Source organism: Cricetulus griseus, chromosome 3 (genome assembly GCF_003668045.3).
Source record: "Cricetulus griseus strain 17A/GY chromosome 3, alternate assembly CriGri-PICRH-1.0, whole genome shotgun sequence".
Classification (NCBI taxonomy): domain Eukaryota; kingdom Metazoa; phylum Chordata; class Mammalia; order Rodentia; family Cricetidae; genus Cricetulus; species Cricetulus griseus.
In genome coordinates, this window is record NC_048596.1 from 111,734,760 (window position 1) to 111,754,718 (window position 19,959).

A 19,959-nucleotide genomic window follows, 5' to 3' on the forward strand; every position below is an offset into this window, starting at 1 on the left:
GGATATGTGTGTGTGTGTGTGTGTGTGTGTGTGTGTGTGTGTGTGTGTGTGAATTTCAATTTGAAAACACTTGAACAAATAGATGGTAAAAAAGTTTCTTTTTAATAAAGTTGCTTTGAAAGAAGAGGATGCAGCATGTTCCATCCACACAAATCCATTTCTAAGGGGCCAGAAACCTATGCAAACCCTTCTGACATGTTTATTAGACAGAATATATTATTATTCCTGTTCTATAAGTGAGTTTAATGAGTGAGAGTAAGGAAGTAACACACGAATACATGACAGTTAATGGAAGAGCTGCTAGAAAGACCCTCAAGTGTAGACAGCCTTCGTGTGTTGTCCCAGAATTTAGACTCATTTGATAGTAAACTGGGAACCTTTGAAGTTTTCTGAACTGGGAGATTAAAAACACAAAGCTGAATTTTTGGAGAATTAATCTGACAATATTATGCTGTTATGCCTTCAAGTCTTCTGAGTCCTGTTACAAGTCTAATTCCAAGATTTATTAAAGAAAAATCATTTTAAGGCAGGATGAAGCAGCACACACCTGTAATCTCGGTATTGAGGAGGCAAAGGCAGTTGGTTCTCTGTGAGTTTCAGGATGGTCAGAGCTACCCAGTGAGAGTGAGACCCCCTTTCCAAAAGACTTTTAAATTATTTCAGATGAAGAGTTAGAATATATTTACCAACTCTCAAATGCTGGTTAGCTAATATAATTGCCCCCACCTTTCATTTCCATTTAGTCAATGACCTACTAATTAGTGTTTTGTGTAAAACATTATAGTCAAAAGAGTCAGAAAACTCAATTCAGAAAGGCTTAAACCAATAAAGATTTGGGCATGTTTGAGTTCCTTGCCAGTGTTTGGCTCTTTATCTGCTCCTGGGGCAGGATACTCAGAAAGCATTATGGAAAGATGCCAAGGGAAAGGAACACCTCATCCTAAAGTACGGTTATGTCTCTTAGCTGAGAACTAAGAGTTACTGACCAATTAACATTTGTTTTGAAGGTTGCTGTCAGAGGAGAGGATATTTCTTTCACATAGAATGCTGTAGGTATTTACTGTTGAGTGGCAATGACCCAGGTTAAAGTCTAAATGCTTATCTTGGGAATGGCTTCATTCCACTCTCTGTGACTTTCTGTGTGTCTCACAAATAAGATAATTAACTTTGTTTACAGTGAAGATATTCTAAGTTCCTGCATCCTGCTGGTTTATGTGTTAACCTTATCCATCATAATTCTGTCAGATGGATGACAGAAACAATCCTATTATATCATTTAGATTTCTTAGCAACACTCAGAAGATTATAGCTTCAAAACCAATCAAAAATGGCATATATGGCATTGGAAAGGAGTAATTACAAATGTCTTAGAAAAGCCACACCCATGCTGGGGTATGTGTTACCTTCTTCCAAAGATCTCCATTCCCTTAGAAATGCCCTTTAATAAACTTGAATCTTTCCTGGCACTGGCTTAACTGAAAACTTTTTTGTGTATGTAAAAGCCAAAGACACAGCCGGGCGATGGTGGCACACACCTTTAATCTCAGCACTCAGGAGGCAGAGGCAGGCGAATCTCTGTGAGTTCAAGACCAGCCTGGTCTACAAGAGCTAGCTCCAGGACAGCCTCCAAAGCCACAGAAAACCATGTTTGGAAACTCCCCCTACTCCCAAAAAAGCCAAAGACACAGGTTTACCGGGGTCCAGTTCCATGAACGATTAAGGAGCTGTCTCTTGTTTCTCCTACAGATGGAAATCACTGGACTAAACCTATGTGTTTTTTATTTTGGTGGTCGGTGTCTGGGCCAGGTATTTCCAGATACTTGTCTCTTATCCAAAATACTGAAATTAAGATCTCACACACGTTTTTAAATAATCAAGCTAAATTTATTCAGATTATCCACTATAGAGGAATACACCATCAATAATGACAGCAGGCTATGTGAATGATGGTACCCAAGGGTTAGAATGTATAACCTGTGGTTTCTTTTATAAAATCTAAAAGAAGGTGGGGAATTCATGTAGTTTGGGTGGTTTTCTATTTTGAATGATTGATGATGTCCTGTATTTTTCTACTATATGTCTTTCTTCCTAATATATACTTTTATTTTAATCATTTGCATGCCCAGTTACACATAGGCACAAAGTGGTATTCTCTATAAAAGTTATTATAGGACATAATTTTGCTTTACAGAACATTCTTCCAAAACCAGCTTAAGCTTCTACTCTTCATATTTAGGTACATTGGATATATATATATACATACATATATATATATATATAGTGTCTAAATATGATTGTTACTAGAAGCAGAGAAATGTAGACTACTGTTCAAAGATGTGAGTACATGTGCTCTGCCACAGGTGGGGGCTGAGGGAGTTCTGAGGTTTCAGTGCGCATCGTTTAGATGGAGTATGTGTCCTTTTTGTGTGGTGTCCTTTTGGTCCTTTTTGAAGGAACTAGCATACCAGCTGCATTATTACAAAAGGTGTGGTGCTGTACAGAACCAAAACCAGGGTCCCAGAGTAAACCATTTTGTGAGCTTGTCTTGCTTTTACTCTGTCTGATTATGCTTTATTATTTTTAAAAGGCCTCTAGAAGAATACCTCTTCATACTCAGGCAGCAAAAGTCGCTGTACAGGTCATTCACCCTTATTCATCACATGCAAATTGTTTGCAAGTGCTTGCCAGAAACAATCCTTATCCTATAGGAGCTTTCAGAGAATTCTGTAAGAACTGATGACCAAGGTTTAGTAAAATCATCTTTTCTTCATTCAGTATTTCTATCTAAATCTATTATTTCTTCACTAAGAAAAGAATGGTGATATTCAGGTTGCAGTTTAATTTATTTACCTATCCAAAAATAAGGTGTATGTGTGTGTGCTCGAGTGCACACATGCATGTGTGTGAGTTTATCAGGAAAATAATTTAACACATTTAGCACAGGGTTAACAGAAAGAGAAGCTTTTAGGGAAAGGAGAATGTACACTCATGTGTATAAATGTGGGTTCTTCAGGGTGAAGTCACTCCCATCCCTCAAACAAGGTTTATTGTGGTTAATGCGGATCATTAAGCAAGAAAAAAGAGTCCATAATCCTTTTTAAATACAGGCTGTGCTACTTGGCACATTATCTTTGCTTACTGGTATTGTTTATCTCTCTATGTAGCCCAGTTGGTTATCTGGGGGAGGAGAAAGCCTTGGGAATGACTTCTATTCCCTGGGGCAGAAGTGGGAGGAAACCGGCCAGCAGAGGCGCTGCTGTGGGGCCACAGGAGACCTGAAGGAGAAGGAAGAGCAGAGTGGCGGAGGATGTGGAACCCACTGCAGGACGGCGACTCTGTGGTGGACCCGGGACGCCGCCAGCGCTGGCTCTGCGCAGGGACACTGGTGCTGGCTTTCTCCGGAATCTTCATCATTGGCTTCGTCTTTGGTAGGGTGCATTTGCGGGGCAAACCACAGAATCCCGACTTGGCTGCCCCTTTTCTTTCCCGTTGTGAACTCTGCAGATCTATGTGTACCAGAGGCGATCCTGTCCTAAATAGCCCACGAATGTCTTTATTTGGGCGGGGGAAGGAAGGAGCAATCCCTGTGAGTAAAGTGCTGGTTTGTTGGTGTCTGTGCCGGACTGAGTTTTGAATAAACTTCTTGTAGGATTGTAATGCACAGATTAAAGTCAGATTAAAAAAAAAAAAAAAAAAGAGCAAAAACGAAAAAGTGGAACTGGAGCAGGGTTTGAGCTCCTGAACCCTGCCAGATGCCTTCACACTTCTCAGAAAAAAAGGCTCAGAATCCCCAGTGGCTGCTGATCCAGATCAGTCAACAAGCTTGGCATTGAGTGCTTCTTGCTTGCTTGGGGTTTCATCTAGCTCATATCTAGGGTCGTTTCTGGGGTACCACCAGATTCAGGGAATTGCTGTGAATGGAGTCTCCTTCTGTCACATTGGTCCTAACATAGGCACGTTCTGGGAAATGTTAATTACAGTCAGCACTTTCTTAGCAGGAGGTCTTTTAGCTTAGCTTATCATAGTTCATCCAACTCTGCAAGAAACTTGAGCCTCACAGGCTAGCACCGTTTTGAATTCTGAATTTGTATCACTAATTTGCACTGTGAAAAAGTCACTGATTCCCCATCTTTATGACAAGGCTAATATGAGCAATTTAGAGACAATAGAATGTGAAACAGCACGCAGAGTTTTCCTAGAACAATGCTCAGGTCTTCCTTCTGACTTGGACACACATTGTAGTCTAAGATGACATCCCAGTCGTCCTTCTTTGCTCTGAATTCTCAGACACCTCTCTGAGATTTGTAATAAAACAGACTATGGACCAGTTGCATAGCCTTGGGCCATAGCCTCCAATCTTAACTAACACAAAGATATCAGTAACCACCTATGGTTGTTGGGACTTCAATGAGGTATTTATTCAGAAAGATGATTTAAATTGAGTTTCCATTATTTCAGTTTAAAAGTGAGAAACAAAGTTTGGAAAGGCAAGCAAAGGACTCAAAAGGCTGTGTGTCCTAAAAATGATTTATTGTTTATACTATTTTACCCTCATTGTGAGCCTTGGTTTCACTGCTCAATTACTCAGTTTGTTAGTGTCTTAGTGTTCTGCCTCCCCAGCACAACTCTATCTTGCTCCTTTATATTTTTTTCAGACCTTGGTTCTAATCTAGCATCCTCAGGGTATTCTTCCCTAACCTCACTGCCATGTCCAGTTCCCTCAATTTTATACACAGAAGGGATAGATAATATATTCCTTTTTAAACAACTACGTGTCTCAATGTGTGTATTTATGTGCTTCTGTATTTGTGCGATCAAAAAATGGGAAAACTTTCTTGAAAGTTTGCCTGGTAGCCTTCTGTATTCCCAGGCCAGATACTCTGTAAACCCCATAATAATGCCGTATCCCATTGAGATTAAAATAAACTCATGAGGCCAGGGACTAAGGAGCTGGTTATAAACTGTCTGCAGCTTTCTGTGTATTGGATTTCTTACCGGACTATGGATTACATAGTAGTCCATTGTAGGTTTATGAACTTCAGTTTCTCAAGCCTACTTCAACTGGAAACAAAAACATCAGTATGTTTTGTTTTAGTTTCAAATTCAAAGCAGATTAAAAGTCTGAGTTTTCTTTAATGCTCTGAGATAATTGATGCACTTAAAATACAACCATAATTAAGATCCTGTCTTTGATTATCTGCATATGTTTATACTGTGGGAATGTTCTTGTATGAGATATGAGAGCAGGTGTCCACACAGAAGAGGGCATTACTTCCTCCAGAGTGTGTTTACCATAATTGTGAACTGCCAGATGTTGGTGCTGAGAATCAAACTTGAGTCCATTGCAAGAACAGTACTTGCTCTTAACTGTTGAGCAATCTCTGTTGTCACTGTACTCATAATTAATTCATTGTAATCATTTGTTAAATGCTTATTCTAGCTCTACAAAGAAGCAAGCAATTACTGGCAAGAGAAGCTAATGTAGAAAAAGATACATTTTCAAAACATCTTATCTCCACTAGTTGAAACAATAATACCAAATTGAATTTCCTTATTAAACTTTTCTGAGAAGTAACAGCAACACACATAATTGAAATCTGGTTAAAATATGTTGCACTTGCTTTGCAATTCAAAAAACAAAAACATATACTGAAATGCTCTTTTTCCTAAAGAAGCAAGCAAGCAAAACATCAAAATCCCTAATACAAAAGATAATTAACTGTGTCTGACATAAAAATAACACGCAGCCATAAGTTCATATCCCATTCATGATTTTGCTTGTATTTTTCAGGGTGGTTTATAAAATCTTCCAGTGACTCTACTAACATTGTTCCCCATCCTGGCATGAAGAAGGCATTTTTACATGAATTGAAGGCAGAGAACATCAAAAAATTTTTATAGTAAGTATATAGTTAAAAGTTGATATGGGTAGTATATCGGAAAAAAAGCAGTGTTCTGTTAAGATGTTTTGATACAACATTTCACTTACAAAAACTTGGCTTTTCACAGTGTTTTGTTTATTGAGGATCTTGTATTGCATTCCATAGGGGAAGATTACAGCTTCAACTTTAACTTCATATCATTAGGAAGCTTCCAGAGTGGGAATCAGCAAACATTTCATATAAAAGACCAGCCATTGCAGGCCAACAAAAATCTGTCACAAGTACTTAATCTTGCTCCTGCAGCACAAAAGAAGCCATAGGAAGTATGAGGAAACTGCTTGTGCCAGTTCTGATAAAATTGTACTTATGTGCACTGAAATTTGATTCTCATGTGTTGATGCGTTACAAAATACATTTATGTTTACTTGCCTACTTAAAATGTAAAGCTGTTCTTTGCTTGTGGACTGTATGAAAACAGATCGGAGCTAGATTTGGATGGAGGAACTTACTTTGCTGACTCATCCTTTACTCATTGTTTAAGAAAGATAATATGTTTTAATCAAGAAAAGGTTGACTTTAGAATAGCATGGAAGTTAGTTCAAACTCCATCTTGGCTTATTGATAGGGCAGTAACTTTGATAGGGCAGTAACTTTGAGTGAATAATGAATCTATCATTATGATGATAAAGATACTGCTGTGGTAAGGATGAAATTGGAAAGAAGATGTTTTGAAAATGTAAAGACAATTCTATTCTTACTGAAATAGTTTAAAGCAAAAGAAATAAATGAATAAATTTTAAAAGAATTGTGCTTTGCACATTCTAGGCAAGAGTTCTATCACTGAGCATACACAAGGCCCTGGGTCTGAACCTCAACATGCAAGAAACTAAAAGTTAGACATTGTCACAAAGTTATATTTATACTTATTTAAAAATAAAATATATTAATACATATTTAGTGTATCTAACCACATGCTTTATAATTTTCTTTTGTTTTCACTGCTTAAATGACTTTATTTTGGTCACTGGGTCAACATTTGGCAGTTCTAGAAAGAAGAAACAAGTTTGGGGCCAGCTTGGTCTATACAGTTCAAAATAAACAAAAATAAGAATGTGGCCAAGTTTCTTTCGTTCACTCATTTTTTTAAAATCAGAAATAGTTCAAAAAAGATGCTTTAAAAAATGCAAGTGGCAAGTGTTTCTTAATGATAAAAAAAATACCCAGTGTTAGTAAGGGAGCAGAAACCCGAGTTTCAGAAGGGAGAGTAGACTGGACAGCTTTGTCCATTTGGCAAAGCTCTGACGACAAGCCCACCCTGCAATTGCACTTCTTCTAGTACAAGCCGAGGAAATGAGATGGGAAATAGAGTTAATACACTTTCGTGCTGTGTCAGTGTTACGAGCAACTGTAGGCAACACAACTGGATTACTAAAGTTACAGCCTAGCAAGAAAAGGGAGCATTGGTATTGTTCACGGCTGTGTGTCTACTGACAAGGAAGATGTTCCCTTTTTGTTAAATGAAAAGTAACGAGATGAAAATGAGTGCAGTATGACCTCATATTTGTTTAGAAAACTATGTATGCACATAGAAAGACATTAGGACATACACATTACTACTGGCAAGCTCTGCCCAATGGAAATGTGAGTTAATTAGAACTTTATACTTATTTTGACATTGATATACAGTAAACCTATTGTTTCTGTGGTTTAAAAAGAGGGCATAAGTTAAAAGCCTAGTTCAGTTTAGATCTTTGACTTATGAAATGAAGGGCCATGTGTCCCTAGACCCATCTGCTTGTTTTGTTCCTTCTGACCCATGCTGGTCAGTCTCAACGGTTACCATATTCAGGTGTGCTTGCTTATTTGTTTGGAAAACATGGTCTCTTGTTTGCCGTTAGAGCCTCTTCAGATTGTGAGCAGGTGCTGGCAAAACTGCCCAGGGCCTGTACTTTAAGAGGGAGCCCTTGCAACACTTCAGTGAGGAAATAATAGCCAGGAAACAGATGCAGAGGGAGTTTCTCTGTGTAACAGCCCAGGCTATCCTGGAACTTGCTCTGTAGACCAGGCTGGCCTTGAACTCACAGACATCTGCCAGCCTCTGCCTCCTCAGTGCTGGGATTAAAGGCTCGCACTACCACTGCCCGGCCACAACTTTTGTTTTTTAAGTTATAAAATTTTTACTTACTTATTTTTACTGTGTGCCTGCTTGTCTACAAGCTTGTCCCTTTGACCTGGCCTTACCAGCATTGAACTCTGGTCCTTTGAAAAAACAGCAAACACTCTTAAATGCTGATCCATCTTTCCAACTTCTATTTGTTGTTTTTTGCTTGTTTGAGACAAGCTCGTGTAGTACAGGGTGGCCTTGAATTTCGTATGTAACTGAGGCTGACCTTGACCTGCCTTGACCTCCTGATTTGCTGGTATTTTAAGGGATAACAAGGTCCCTACTTAGTCCATATTTCAATTTTAGGCCTCCAGAGAAAGGGATGATGGTAAAGTTGCACTGTTTTATACAGAGTCCTTTTAAGCTACTGAGTCACTTCAGAAGAGAAATGACAAAGTAACTGGAAATCACGTTGAAGGTTTAAGTTGGCCAATAAGAAAAGGCAATCTCAACCCCATAACAATGGCGGTCTTGGTAGAAAGCATTTGCATCCTGTGTTGGTATAAACAGTCCAAGTGAACCTATATTTAATGAGTGATGACAGCACCTGTTAAGGAAATTTTTCTTAGTAAACTCAGATGTGATTTGGCTAAGCTATCCTCTGTAAATCCTGTACCCTCCACTCTGACTCCAAGACAGCCTGGCAAACAGTTAGGGCTGAGTTTCCCTTGGGGTTAACAATGCAGACTGCAGCAGGGAGGCAATAATAAAAAGAGAAACCTAATCAAGATCTTCAAGGAAGAATGGCCATATTCATCTTCACTATAAAATGTCACTATCAGCCTGGCACCAAGGGTCTTAAACACAGTACTGAAAATGTGTCTAAAGTAATGTGTTTCTAATTAGTGGTTTAAATACTGACATTTGTAAGTGTTTTACTTTTAAAAGAATACACTGCTGTAGACAAGTAGTTCACATCCCATGAAGTCACTCTCAAATACTTGTATGCTTTATGTTTTTTGAGATGTCTCACATAGTGCAGGCAGGCTTAGAATTCATTATATAGCTGAGGCTGGCCTTGAACTCCTGATCTTCCTGCTTCCACCTCCCAAGAGGTAGGATTGCAGGTATGTCCCTATTACACCTGGCTTCTTGAATGAGAAAAAGGCGGAGTTTCAACAATTAGCAAGTGAGCATGTTTTTCCTGTCATCATGGCTAAAAAGTTGACTGCTGCTCTTGTCGAGCATGGAGCAGGCGCTGGAAGGTGCCCAGGCAGAGTGCCAAGGACCAGACTATACTTTGTAGAGTACCCCCATGTTCTTCCATGTTCCAAAATGGGGAGGTGGGGGTTAGGACAGTTGTGATGCATAGAGGACTAGGTGGGAGACATGCACTGAGGCTTGAAGGAAGCCGGACGGCCCTTTGCAAGTTCAAGGGCAAACATCGGTGCTTATCATTTGTATTAGTACCAAGAAGACTGCCAGCACAGCAGTCACCACAGGTTCACTGTCAGTTCTCGTGGGGAGAGCTGTATAGTTTTACAGCCGAGTCACCTCAGTTACTCTTGGGAAACTTTCCAAGGCCACATAGAAACTGTTCTTGTCGTCTATGCAATGCCAGCCAATGGGTCCAATCTCACAGTCTGCACAGATCAGAAACTTGATGTTGCCCACGTCCTTGGTGAAGCCCACATTCTCAAAGATGAACATGTCATTAACCAGCCAGTTTTCTTGGAGGAGATCACCGTCAGGATTGCTGCCATCAGCCAGAGATGGCTTCTTCCTCATGGAGGGGAGGAAAAGCTGTCGGCGAGAGAAAAGAGCAGTCCCTGGCTGCAGCACCCGAGAGCCGCAAGGCTACCTCAGCACCGCCTTCCGGTTCGGGCCCTCGGCTGACACTAGCTCGTTCTGCAGCTCAGCCGGTTCCATTGCCGCGCCGCGCTGCCACAGCATGGGCCACAACGGCGCACGCACGCCAGCTTTATAATTTTCAACAAATCAAAATAACATGTGTCAAAATGTTTGAAATCCCTCTAATAGCTAAAGGATTTCCTAATGAATACAAAGTGATTTGATACAAAATGACCATTAAATATTTATATATGGGTTGCGTTGTATATCTGTAAGCATACACATACATGTCTACATCAATTACAGTGGAGCTAAAAAACATGAAAATAATTTCTTTTTCTGGTTTCTTACGGGCCCCGTTGATTGAGAGGCTTTGAATTTAAACTTCTTTATGGAAAATCTCTGCATCTTGTATTTACTGCACTATATTTTGCATTATAGGCGCGACAATAGTGTCTTTGTCTTGGTGTGTTTTGGAGATAAAGACAAATTAACCATTAATGTTTAAACAAGTTCAATGTTTCTTCACCAGTAATTTCACACGGACACCACATTTGGCTGGAACAGAACACAATTTTAAGCTTGCAAAGCAAATTCAAGCACAGTGGAAAGAATTTGGTCTGGATTCAGTTGAGTTGTCCCATTATGATGTGCTATTGTCCTACCCAAATAAGACTCATCCTAACTACATCTCAATCATTGATGAAGACAGAAATGAGGTAAGAAAAAAAGAATATAAGAAACACTTCACTGAAATCCTGTAGTATCATCTCCACCTTTATCAAACTCAATATTATTGACATTTGTGATTTGCCTTTAGAGTATCCATATCAATGTCAGTTCATTTCTTAGAGTGTGTGAATTTAATGTGATTTGGGGAAGTTTTTTTTTTTTTTTTTTGAATGCTTCACTATTGTTACTTTCTATTCTTTTAGTATTATATAACAAATTCAAATTCAATAAACACTTAAGATTCTGAGCAGCTAAATAGACTCTTTTGGGTTTAAAGCATAAAGACATTGCACAGATTTAGAGCTATCCAGCTTATTTAGAGAACCAGTGTGGGTTTGAACTAGCAAGGATATATTGGTTTAAAAGACTATGTTTCCACCCGGTCTTAGCTAAAAGTTCTAGATGCTCTGAATGATGATTTATCAAATGACCATGTACATAGGCTTCTGCTAAGGCCTTTTCTTAGACCTTTGAAAGGGAATGCAATTTGGAGGCATAGTATATCTACAGCAAAGAATTTACAATCCTGTTTGTAAGTTAGGGTCCATATTTGCCAAACAGATTATTGTGATATTTTGTTTATGGTCTAATAAACAAAGGTTGCCTGAATTGTTTATGGTAAAACAAGTAAAGCTTCCCTAGAGATCAGAGTGCAAAGCTAGCCACACTAGTCAGCCATAGTGGCCAGGCAGTGGTGGCACACCCCTTTAATTCCAGCAGCCACACTAATTAGCTATAGAGTCTGGGTGATGGTGGTGCACCCCTTTATTACCAGCACTAGAGAGGAATATAAGATGGGAGGAGACAGGAGTCAGTCATTCTGCAGTTACACTGAGGACAGGATTGCCCCTTTGGTCTGAGGTAGAGGTAAGAGCTACTGGCTGGATGCTTTGCTATTTTGATCTTCAGGCAAGATTTATTTTTAGATCCTAAACAAAATATCACCACAGGTTATAGTGCAGTTAGTTGAAGTTGATCTGATTAATACCTATGTTCAATATGAAAACAATAAAGTGTAACTAAAACATTAATCCCTCTCAGTACATTTTCCATAGCAAACCCAATATATCTAGTACAGTCTATGTAGCTTCTAATAGTCATCTTAAAATTAGTATTCCTGTTATACATAGCACTTTTCAAGCTATATACAAATTAGAACATTTCCATATTTGACTTTCTTTTAAAATTGTTATTTGACTTTTTTACTAGTAATATGCCAGTCTTATAATAAACATGCATAAATGTAGAAACACGTATAATCACTGATATGATACACTCCTAACTTTAATCTCACATTTCTAGAGCACACCATGCTTCTTGCTTGTGTTCCCCTCTCCAGGGCAATTATTCAACTATGAGCTGATTCTTTTTTCTGATACTTATTGCCTATAAGTAGCATGTTTGCACTGCTTTTTTCCCATTTTTTATTTGAATGAGAAACAAGATTGTTTTACATGTCAATCCTAGCTCCCTCTCCCTCCCCTCCTCCTTTGCCACCATCCCCCCAAATAAAATCTTACCTATCACATACCCTTTTGCTCCCCAGGGAGGGTGAGGCCTCCTATAGGGCGTCTTCAGAGTCTGTCATATCCTTTGGGATACAGCCTAGGCCCACCACCTTGTGTCTAGGCTCAGGAGTGAAATGGGTTCCTAAAGTCCATACTTATGCTAGGGATAAGTACTGATCTACTACAAGAGGCCCCATAGATTTCTGAAGTCTCTTCACTGACACCCACTTTTATGGGGTCTGGATCAGTCCCTTGCTGGTTTCCCAGCTATCAGTCTGGGCACCAAGAGCTCCCCCTTGTTCAGGTCAGCTGTTTCTGTGGGTTTCACAAGCCTGGTATGGACCCCTTTGCTCATCAGTCCTCCTTCTCTGCAACTGGATTTCAGTTCATTTCAAGGTTTAGCTGTGGGTGTCCGCTTCTCCTTCCACCAGCGGCTTGATGAAGACTATAGGATGGCATATAAGTCAGTCATCAATCTTCTTATCAAGGGAGGGCATTTAAGATAGCCTCTCCTCTGTTGTTAATTGGTGTCAACTTTGTAGACCTCTGGACACTTCCCTAGTGCCTGATTTATCTTTAAACTTATAATGTCTCCTTTAATTATGGTATCTCTTATCTTGCTCTCCTCTATTCTTCCCCCACATTTATTCCAGATTTTTTAAGTGTCTTTTTGTATTGTGATCATTCAGGTCCATGCTTATTGCTCTGGCCTAACCCCAGTTTTCAAGTACTATTAATCATTTCTTAAAATTAAAAAAAAAAAAAAACTATGAAATAGAAGAGATCTCCTGGATAATCCAGGGAGAGGAAGAAGTTGGGCTGGGGGAGGTGGGAACATGAGGGTCCAGTTGGGCTGCTTAGAGGCAGCATGGAGTGGGGGACTTGGGTAGGGAGAAACCTGGTGCCAGGGAAACTCCCAGGGATCCACAAGAATGACCCCATCTAAGACTCTTAGCAATAGTGGAGAGAGTACCTGAATTGGCCATCTCCTGTAATCAGATTGGTGACTGCCTTAATTGTCATTAGAGAGCTTTCATACAGTAACTGATGGAAGCAGATGCAGAGATCCACAGCCAAGCATTGGACTGAGCTCTGGCAGTTCTGTTGAAGAGAGGGAGAAAGGATTGTAGGGAAACAAGCCAGGGTGTCAAGGTCATGACAGGGAACCCACCTGAAATCTTGGGAGCTCAGCGATTCTGAATCAATAGCTAGGGAGCTTCTATGGATTGACCTAGGCCATCTGTATGTGTGTGCCTGTTGTGTAGCTTGGTCTGCTTGTGGGGCTTCTAGCAGTGGGATCAGGATCTGTCCCTGGCATTTAAGCTGGCTTTTGGGAACCTATTTCCCATGCTGGGTTGCCTTGCACAGCCTTGATGCAGGGGGTGGAGCCTGGTTCTGCCTCAGCATGATGTGGCATGCTTTGGTGACCCCCATGGGAGGCCTGCCTTTTCTGAGTGGAGATGGAGGAGTGGATGAATGGTGGGGGAGATAGAGGGAAGGTAGGAGGGAAGGGAACAGGAACAGAGGAGGGAGGGAAACTGCTATTGGGATGTAAAGTAAATGAAAACTTTTAAGTGATAATTTTTTTTGAAAAACTATATAGTCAAAAACTTTAATATTTTTTAATATTTTAAACGCAAATGAAAACCATTTGGTCATGATACATTTATTTGACAGAAGAGATAAAACAACTAGGATAATTTTTAATCGCCATAATACTGTTTATATTTTTAAAATATGTATTGTTTATATCAACTTTCATCTTTTTAATCACATTTTTATTCAGTTTTGATTATGTCAGTCTCTAATTCCAGCATTAGAGAATCTGATTAAAGAAGATAGTCTTGAGATTCAAGGCCAGTGTGGGCTACCTCATGAATTCAAAGCTAGCTTGGATTACATATTGAAACTTTTTTTGTCTCAAAAATAGTAATATTGCAGCAGTAGTGGTGGTATAGTGAGAAGCTACATCTTACGGTTGATATACTTACGTGCTGATGCACAGTTTTTTTGTTGACATAGTACTACAGTGAGGTACAGAAATACAAACTTAAAAGAGTAAAATAAAAATAAGATTCATTTTCCACTTTGTCTAAATTTCAAGTTTTGTCCTCCATTATTCTTCACATATTTTCACATTTTAAAATTGCATCATATCTAAAGATAGATATAGTATTGATTTTGCTATTTTGTCCTTATTGATTTTGTCAGAGAAATGTCACTTCTGCTGATGTATTCAAATACTAAACTTTGTCTTTAGGAATCTTTTATAACTTAATTTCATGTTTTATTGATTATGTGCTTACTTTAGATTTCCTTTATTACTGTCCTTGTGTTGACTTTGCTATTACTTGTAGCATCTTCTGAAAAATTCTCAATTTGCTGATATCCAGTCTTTAACAAATTGTGAGGTTCAAGTTCTCTTATAACTACTTCAGTTAACTCTCACAAGTTTGGATTGAAAGTATGTACGATAAGTCTTTCGGTCAAGCTGCCTGAACCCCAAAGCCACATGGGCACCTGAAATAACACACAGAGTCTTATATTAATTATAATGCTGCTGGCCAATGACTAAGATTTCTTATCTGCTTCTCTGTTTTAAGTATCAACCATGATTATTAATCTATATATTTTATAAAGACTTATCTGATTGAGGATGCGGGCAGCATGCATCCTGTCTTGTCGGGCTCACATGTCGGCTCCCAGAGAAAAGAAGAGGAGGAAGAGAATGATTTCCTGCTTGTCCCTGTTTATTTTCTGAGTCTGCTTACTATGTCACTTCCTGTCTGGATCACAAGACTTCTCTTTACTACATTTCCCAGAATACTCCTCAACTCCTAGTCCCGCCTAACTTGCTTCCCTATTGGCCAACAGTAATTTATTTATCAACAAATAAGACAAACATACACAGAAGGACCTCCCCCATCAGAGGTATTTCAGTAATCATAGATGCATAATAACTTTCTAACTTACATTTTTCTTAAATTATTTACTTATTTATTTGTTCATTCTTTTAGACTGCATTTTGCTAGCCTAGGCTAACCTAGAATTTGCAATCCTTTTGCTTTTGCATTACTATGCTTGGCTTACCATTTTTATTTTTGTTCTCATTATCAGGTTTAATATAATTTCAGAAATATACACATTGTGAAAATGTAGTATTGTTTATACGTAAAGAATTGTGCTGATTGTGTCTACTTGACACAAATAAAGGTATATCTGGAAGAAGGGAATGTTAATTGAGAAAAATGCTTCCATAGAATTGGCCTGCACACAAGACTGTGGGGGACTGTCTTGATTAGTGGTTGATGTGACAGGGTCCAACCCACTATGGCATGTCACTACTGAGATGGTGGTCCTGGATGTATAAGAAATCAGGCTGAGTAAGCAATGAGGAATAAGTCATTAAATAGAGTTCCCCCATGGTGTTTGCTTCAGTACCTTCTTCCAGGTTTCTGACTTGACTTACAGCCTAGACTTCAGTGATGGACTATAAACTGTAAACCGATATAAACTATTTTATTCTTAAGCTGCTTTTGATCGGGGTGTTTTATCACAACAATAAAAATCCAACTAAGTTTTCTGTTAGAAATTAGTATTGTCAATTTGTATAATTGTTCAGTTTCTTTGACAAAAAATACATACTTGTTAGTTTAGGGACTTTATCTTTCATATTGATTTAGTAGTCTGTATCATCACTATTTGGCCGATATCTCTCTTTAATATTACTTCCTTCTATCTTTATTAATTACATGAAGATTAATATGATAGTTAAGTGTCTTGATATATTATTTATGATTTAATAAAGCTATGAGAGATATAAATGCAAATATAGCCACAGCCAGAGAGATAGGCAGTGATGATACACACCTTTAATGCCAGCAGTCATACTAGCTAGCCATAGAGGCCAGATGGAGGTGGTACACACCTTTAATCACACGACTCAGGAGAAGGAGGCAGACAGATCTCTGTTAGTTCAAGGCTACCCTGAGCTCCAAGAAATTAATTGATTCCTTCTAAAACAGAAACAGCTAATACAAAGGTGATTTCAACACTTGGGATCACAGGCCTTTAAACCCAGCCCTAGGGAGGTCGAAAAAGGAGTGATGTGGCTGGGTCAAGAGAGGAATATAAAGTAGGAGGAGACAGGAACTGACAGGATTGCAGTTTGCGGTTTAGTGGAGAGCAGAGAAGTCTGCATTTGCCTCTGAGGATTCGTGGAGAGCATTGTCTCTGAGGATTTGTGGAGATAGGATTGCCATTTCAGCTTGGTAGAGGTAAGAGCAATTGGCTTCACTGCTTTGCTTTTCTGATCTTCAGCTTCAACTCCAATATGTGGTTTTTATATTTTGTGTTACAGTTAAGTATTGACAGTTTCTGCTGGGTCTCAAGCAGCACTACCAACTGGAAACTATTCTAAAACAATTTCCTCAACAAGAGGCATTTTGTACTATCTAAGTAATGAAAGGAAAAATGTTGCCAATTATTTGAGGCCTACTTTCCTCATCTACCTTGAATCACCATTTTCTGTGGAATCAGTTTATATCTAATTTATCCTTAACCTGAAAATATATTATTCTTTGGAGACCAATTTATGCAGGACTCTCCTGTAAGACTTTTTTTCCTGAAGTGTAGTTAGACTGTGTTATTGTCTATGTTCTTTTATGGGCTCTTATACTTTGATAGGTCCAACAGACAGAAATGGACTGTTCTCTTATAGTCTTTCATTACTTGTGTTAATTTACTTAATAAAGTTTATTTTAACTAAAAGCTCTGATGTCTCAAGTCTGTAATCAAAGGATTCCATTGGTTCAGACCTCTAATGATGCAGTGGATAATGGTGAAGGGAGAGGTAGCATAAACTGCTAATGTCACAAGAAAGCAAAGAATGAGGAAGATGCTGGGATGCCAGAAATTATTTAAAGTCAGACCTGCCACTGCGAGATTACCCACAAGGCCCTATCTCATAGAGTTTGTACTTCCTCCTGATATTGCCATCCTGACAACCAATCCTTTAACATGCAGACATTGAGGAATATTCAGTATCTAAACCTATAATGCAAATTTTAGTAGTACCTGTCAGAATTCCTGTTGCACATCTCTTTTTATTTGTTTGCTGTTTTAGGATATTCTTAATAATCTTTGCTTTTCCAATTTAGTGATGATACACTTAAATAGATACACAAATATGTATTTTGGTTAGTGTTTTTCATTATTTCAAGTATTAGTGTTATTTAGTGTATTAGAATACTATTGAGGATGGATCTCTTTACCATGTAACCTTTTTGTTAAAGCAAATTTAATATTTAAATTGTTCCAACATTATTATAAAAATGACCACTTTTACTATGCAAGGCTATATGCCTATTTAATGACTTTAAAACAAAGCTTGCAGACATTTTCTCCATAAATGGAAGTGGTGTTTATGAGCTTTTCTATGACAGTCAAGAAGTTGAAACTATTCTAGCCTATTATGGAGCAACTGTGTGTGTGGACCTTTGTTATCTAGGACTCTCAAGAGGTTGAATCATTTCTAGCCTACTCTGGAGCACCTGTGCATCTGGAATGTGGTTATCTGGCACTCTCATGAGGTTAGATCTCTTGTAGCCTACTGTGCAGCATCTGTCTAGTTAGGCTGTTGTTATCTGGGATTCTCATGAGGTTGAGTCTCTTCTATCCTACTGTGGAGCACCTGTGTTTAACCAATGTGATACTTAGCTGGAGAGAGGGATGCATTTTTCTTCCTTGCTTGTGATAAGCTTTAACTGATTTGCTCTTGATTATCTTGTTTTTTTCTCTAGATTTTCAACACGTCATTATCTGAACTGCCACCTCCGGGATATGAGAACATCTCAGATGTAGTGCCACCTTTCAGTGCCTTCTCTCCGCAAGGGACACCAGAGGTAACAATGTAGCACAGCACAATACAAATGATGAACAGAAGTCCTATTTCCTCACACATTTAACCAATAGTTAAACTATAGTAAGAGGGGATTCTATACAATTCAAATTTATTCCTTTTCCACACTTAACAAACTAGGCTACCTTAATAAAAAAGGAAGTATTAATGGATTTTTGCTGTTGTTCAAGTTTGTGGCTCCTGTGCCACGACTAGGTCTAATGGAACCTCCACTTGTGTTGACTAAGTCCGTGTATCGGGCGGAAGCCTGGAGATTTACCTAAAAGCTTGCACTAAGATAATGTGTGTGAGTCTGTCTTTTTTCCAAGAAACGAGCAGCATTATATACAGACTTACAGCACAGTGAAAAAGCCCCATTTGTAAGAGCTCCTGTTTCTTATGCCAGTGGGGCAAGGCTTGGGCTGTAAGCCAGGACTAGAAAACCAGATACACCTGTGATTAGTGGCCTACAAGCAACTCATGGTGACCCTGTGGGGGCTGGGGCCCAACTTCTCACAACACATGGAGCTTTTAAAACTAAAATTTGCTGAAATTAGATGTGTAAACTTACATATTTTTGACTTTTGACAAATACACATTTCTGAGTAATCAAAATTCTTGATGTATATAGTGTTGCCATTAGTTCAGAAAATTCCCTTAAGCCTCTTCTCAATTTCACAAACCATGAAGGCAATCCTTACTGGGGTGCGTGTGTGCGTGCGTGCGTGCGTGCGTGCGTGCGTGTGTGTGTGTGTTCATTACTATGTCCAAATGTAAATGCCTAAGATAAGCAACTGAAAACTGGAAGATGGAGGATTTATTTTGATTTGTAATTTCAGATGTCTGGGTCCATGTTTCCTTGTCCCATTGCTCAAGGTCCAAGGAAAGGTAGGGAATTATGGTAAAAAGACATGTTTTAGTAGAGCCATCATAGTGACTGGGAAACAGAAGAAAGGGAAAAGAAGAGCTCCCAGAGATATGCCATACACTTCTAAGGGTCCAGAGAAATGTCTGGTCCTGTTAATCATTTGGTGCCCTACTTGGCAACTGCCTCTGCCTAAGTTTCCCAGAATTCTCATCATCTCCTAGTCCCTCCTATCTCCCTGCCTCTATTGGCTACAGTGTTTTATTCTCAACCAATGAAAGAAACATATACACAGAAGGACATCCCCCCATAAGAATGCAAACTTGGCCTGTTGGAGAGACAGTGTAGAGCTGTGTTTCCACCACGCTCCACTGGCCCCTGGCCTAGCCATGCAGCACTCAGTACAAACACAACACCGACCAGTGTGGTGAGAACAGAAAAAGCACAAAAGAGCCCTCTCTGATCCAAGACAAGTATCTCAGCTAAAAGGAAAAATGGCTGATTTCTGTTTTGGTATCTCTGTTTACTCCACACAGTTCCCAGATTTCATTTTTTAAGTCTTTAATTTGTTTTTAAATCTCTTTCTTTTCTCTGGTCTTTTCTCATAAGCTACTGAAAGAATCTGGCTATTTATTTCTTTTTCCATTCCTCAGGCTTTCCTTTATCACATTTCAGTATTTTATTATTATTTTTCCTCTATTAAATTTTAATCTCTTAATGTATTTTCTCTATATTTTTTCTTCTTTCTGTGGCCATCAGGGCAGAGGCATGCTTAATGTTAACTATGTTTTACTGTTCTCCTACATATGGTTTGATTTGATGGTGTTGCTGGGTCTTGTTTGCTATCTTGAGTGGTATCTCAACTGGGGGTTGAGCCCTCAAGAGAATGAAATGGACCCTTGTTTATAAGTATGAGGGACTAGAGAGATGATTCTGTGGTTAAGAGTACTGGTTACTCTTCCAGAGGACCTGGTTCAGTTACTAGCACCCATACATCATTCACAATTGTCTGCAACTGCAGTCCCAAGTCATTCAAAGGCCTCTTCTTCCTTCCTCAGGCAACAGACACATGCATGACTCACAGTCATACTTCCAGGCAAATCATCCATACACAATAA

General features: G+C 39.0%; 1 protein-coding gene and 1 pseudogene across 3 annotated transcripts in view; one reads left to right on the forward strand and one right to left on the reverse strand.

The window, feature by feature from the left end:
- LOC100768684 (glutamate carboxypeptidase 2) overlaps nucleotides 1-19,959 on the forward strand; it is a 138,870-nt gene that overhangs the window by 64,995 nt on the left and 53,916 nt on the right. For all 3 annotated transcript variants that reach the window (XM_027407583.2, XM_027407582.2, XM_027407581.2), the window contains exons 3-6: nucleotides 3,165-3,428; nucleotides 5,792-5,900; nucleotides 10,370-10,556; nucleotides 17,879-17,980. In XM_027407583.2, the coding sequence (XP_027263384.1) occupies nucleotides 3,308-3,428; nucleotides 5,792-5,900; nucleotides 10,370-10,556; nucleotides 17,879-17,980 (519 nt within the window). In that variant the 5' untranslated portion in view covers nucleotides 3,165-3,307. The remainder of the gene's footprint in view (nucleotides 1-3,164; nucleotides 3,429-5,791; nucleotides 5,901-10,369; nucleotides 10,557-17,878; nucleotides 17,981-19,959) is intronic.
- On the reverse strand, nucleotides 9,290-9,915 carry LOC118237998 (annotated as a pseudogene).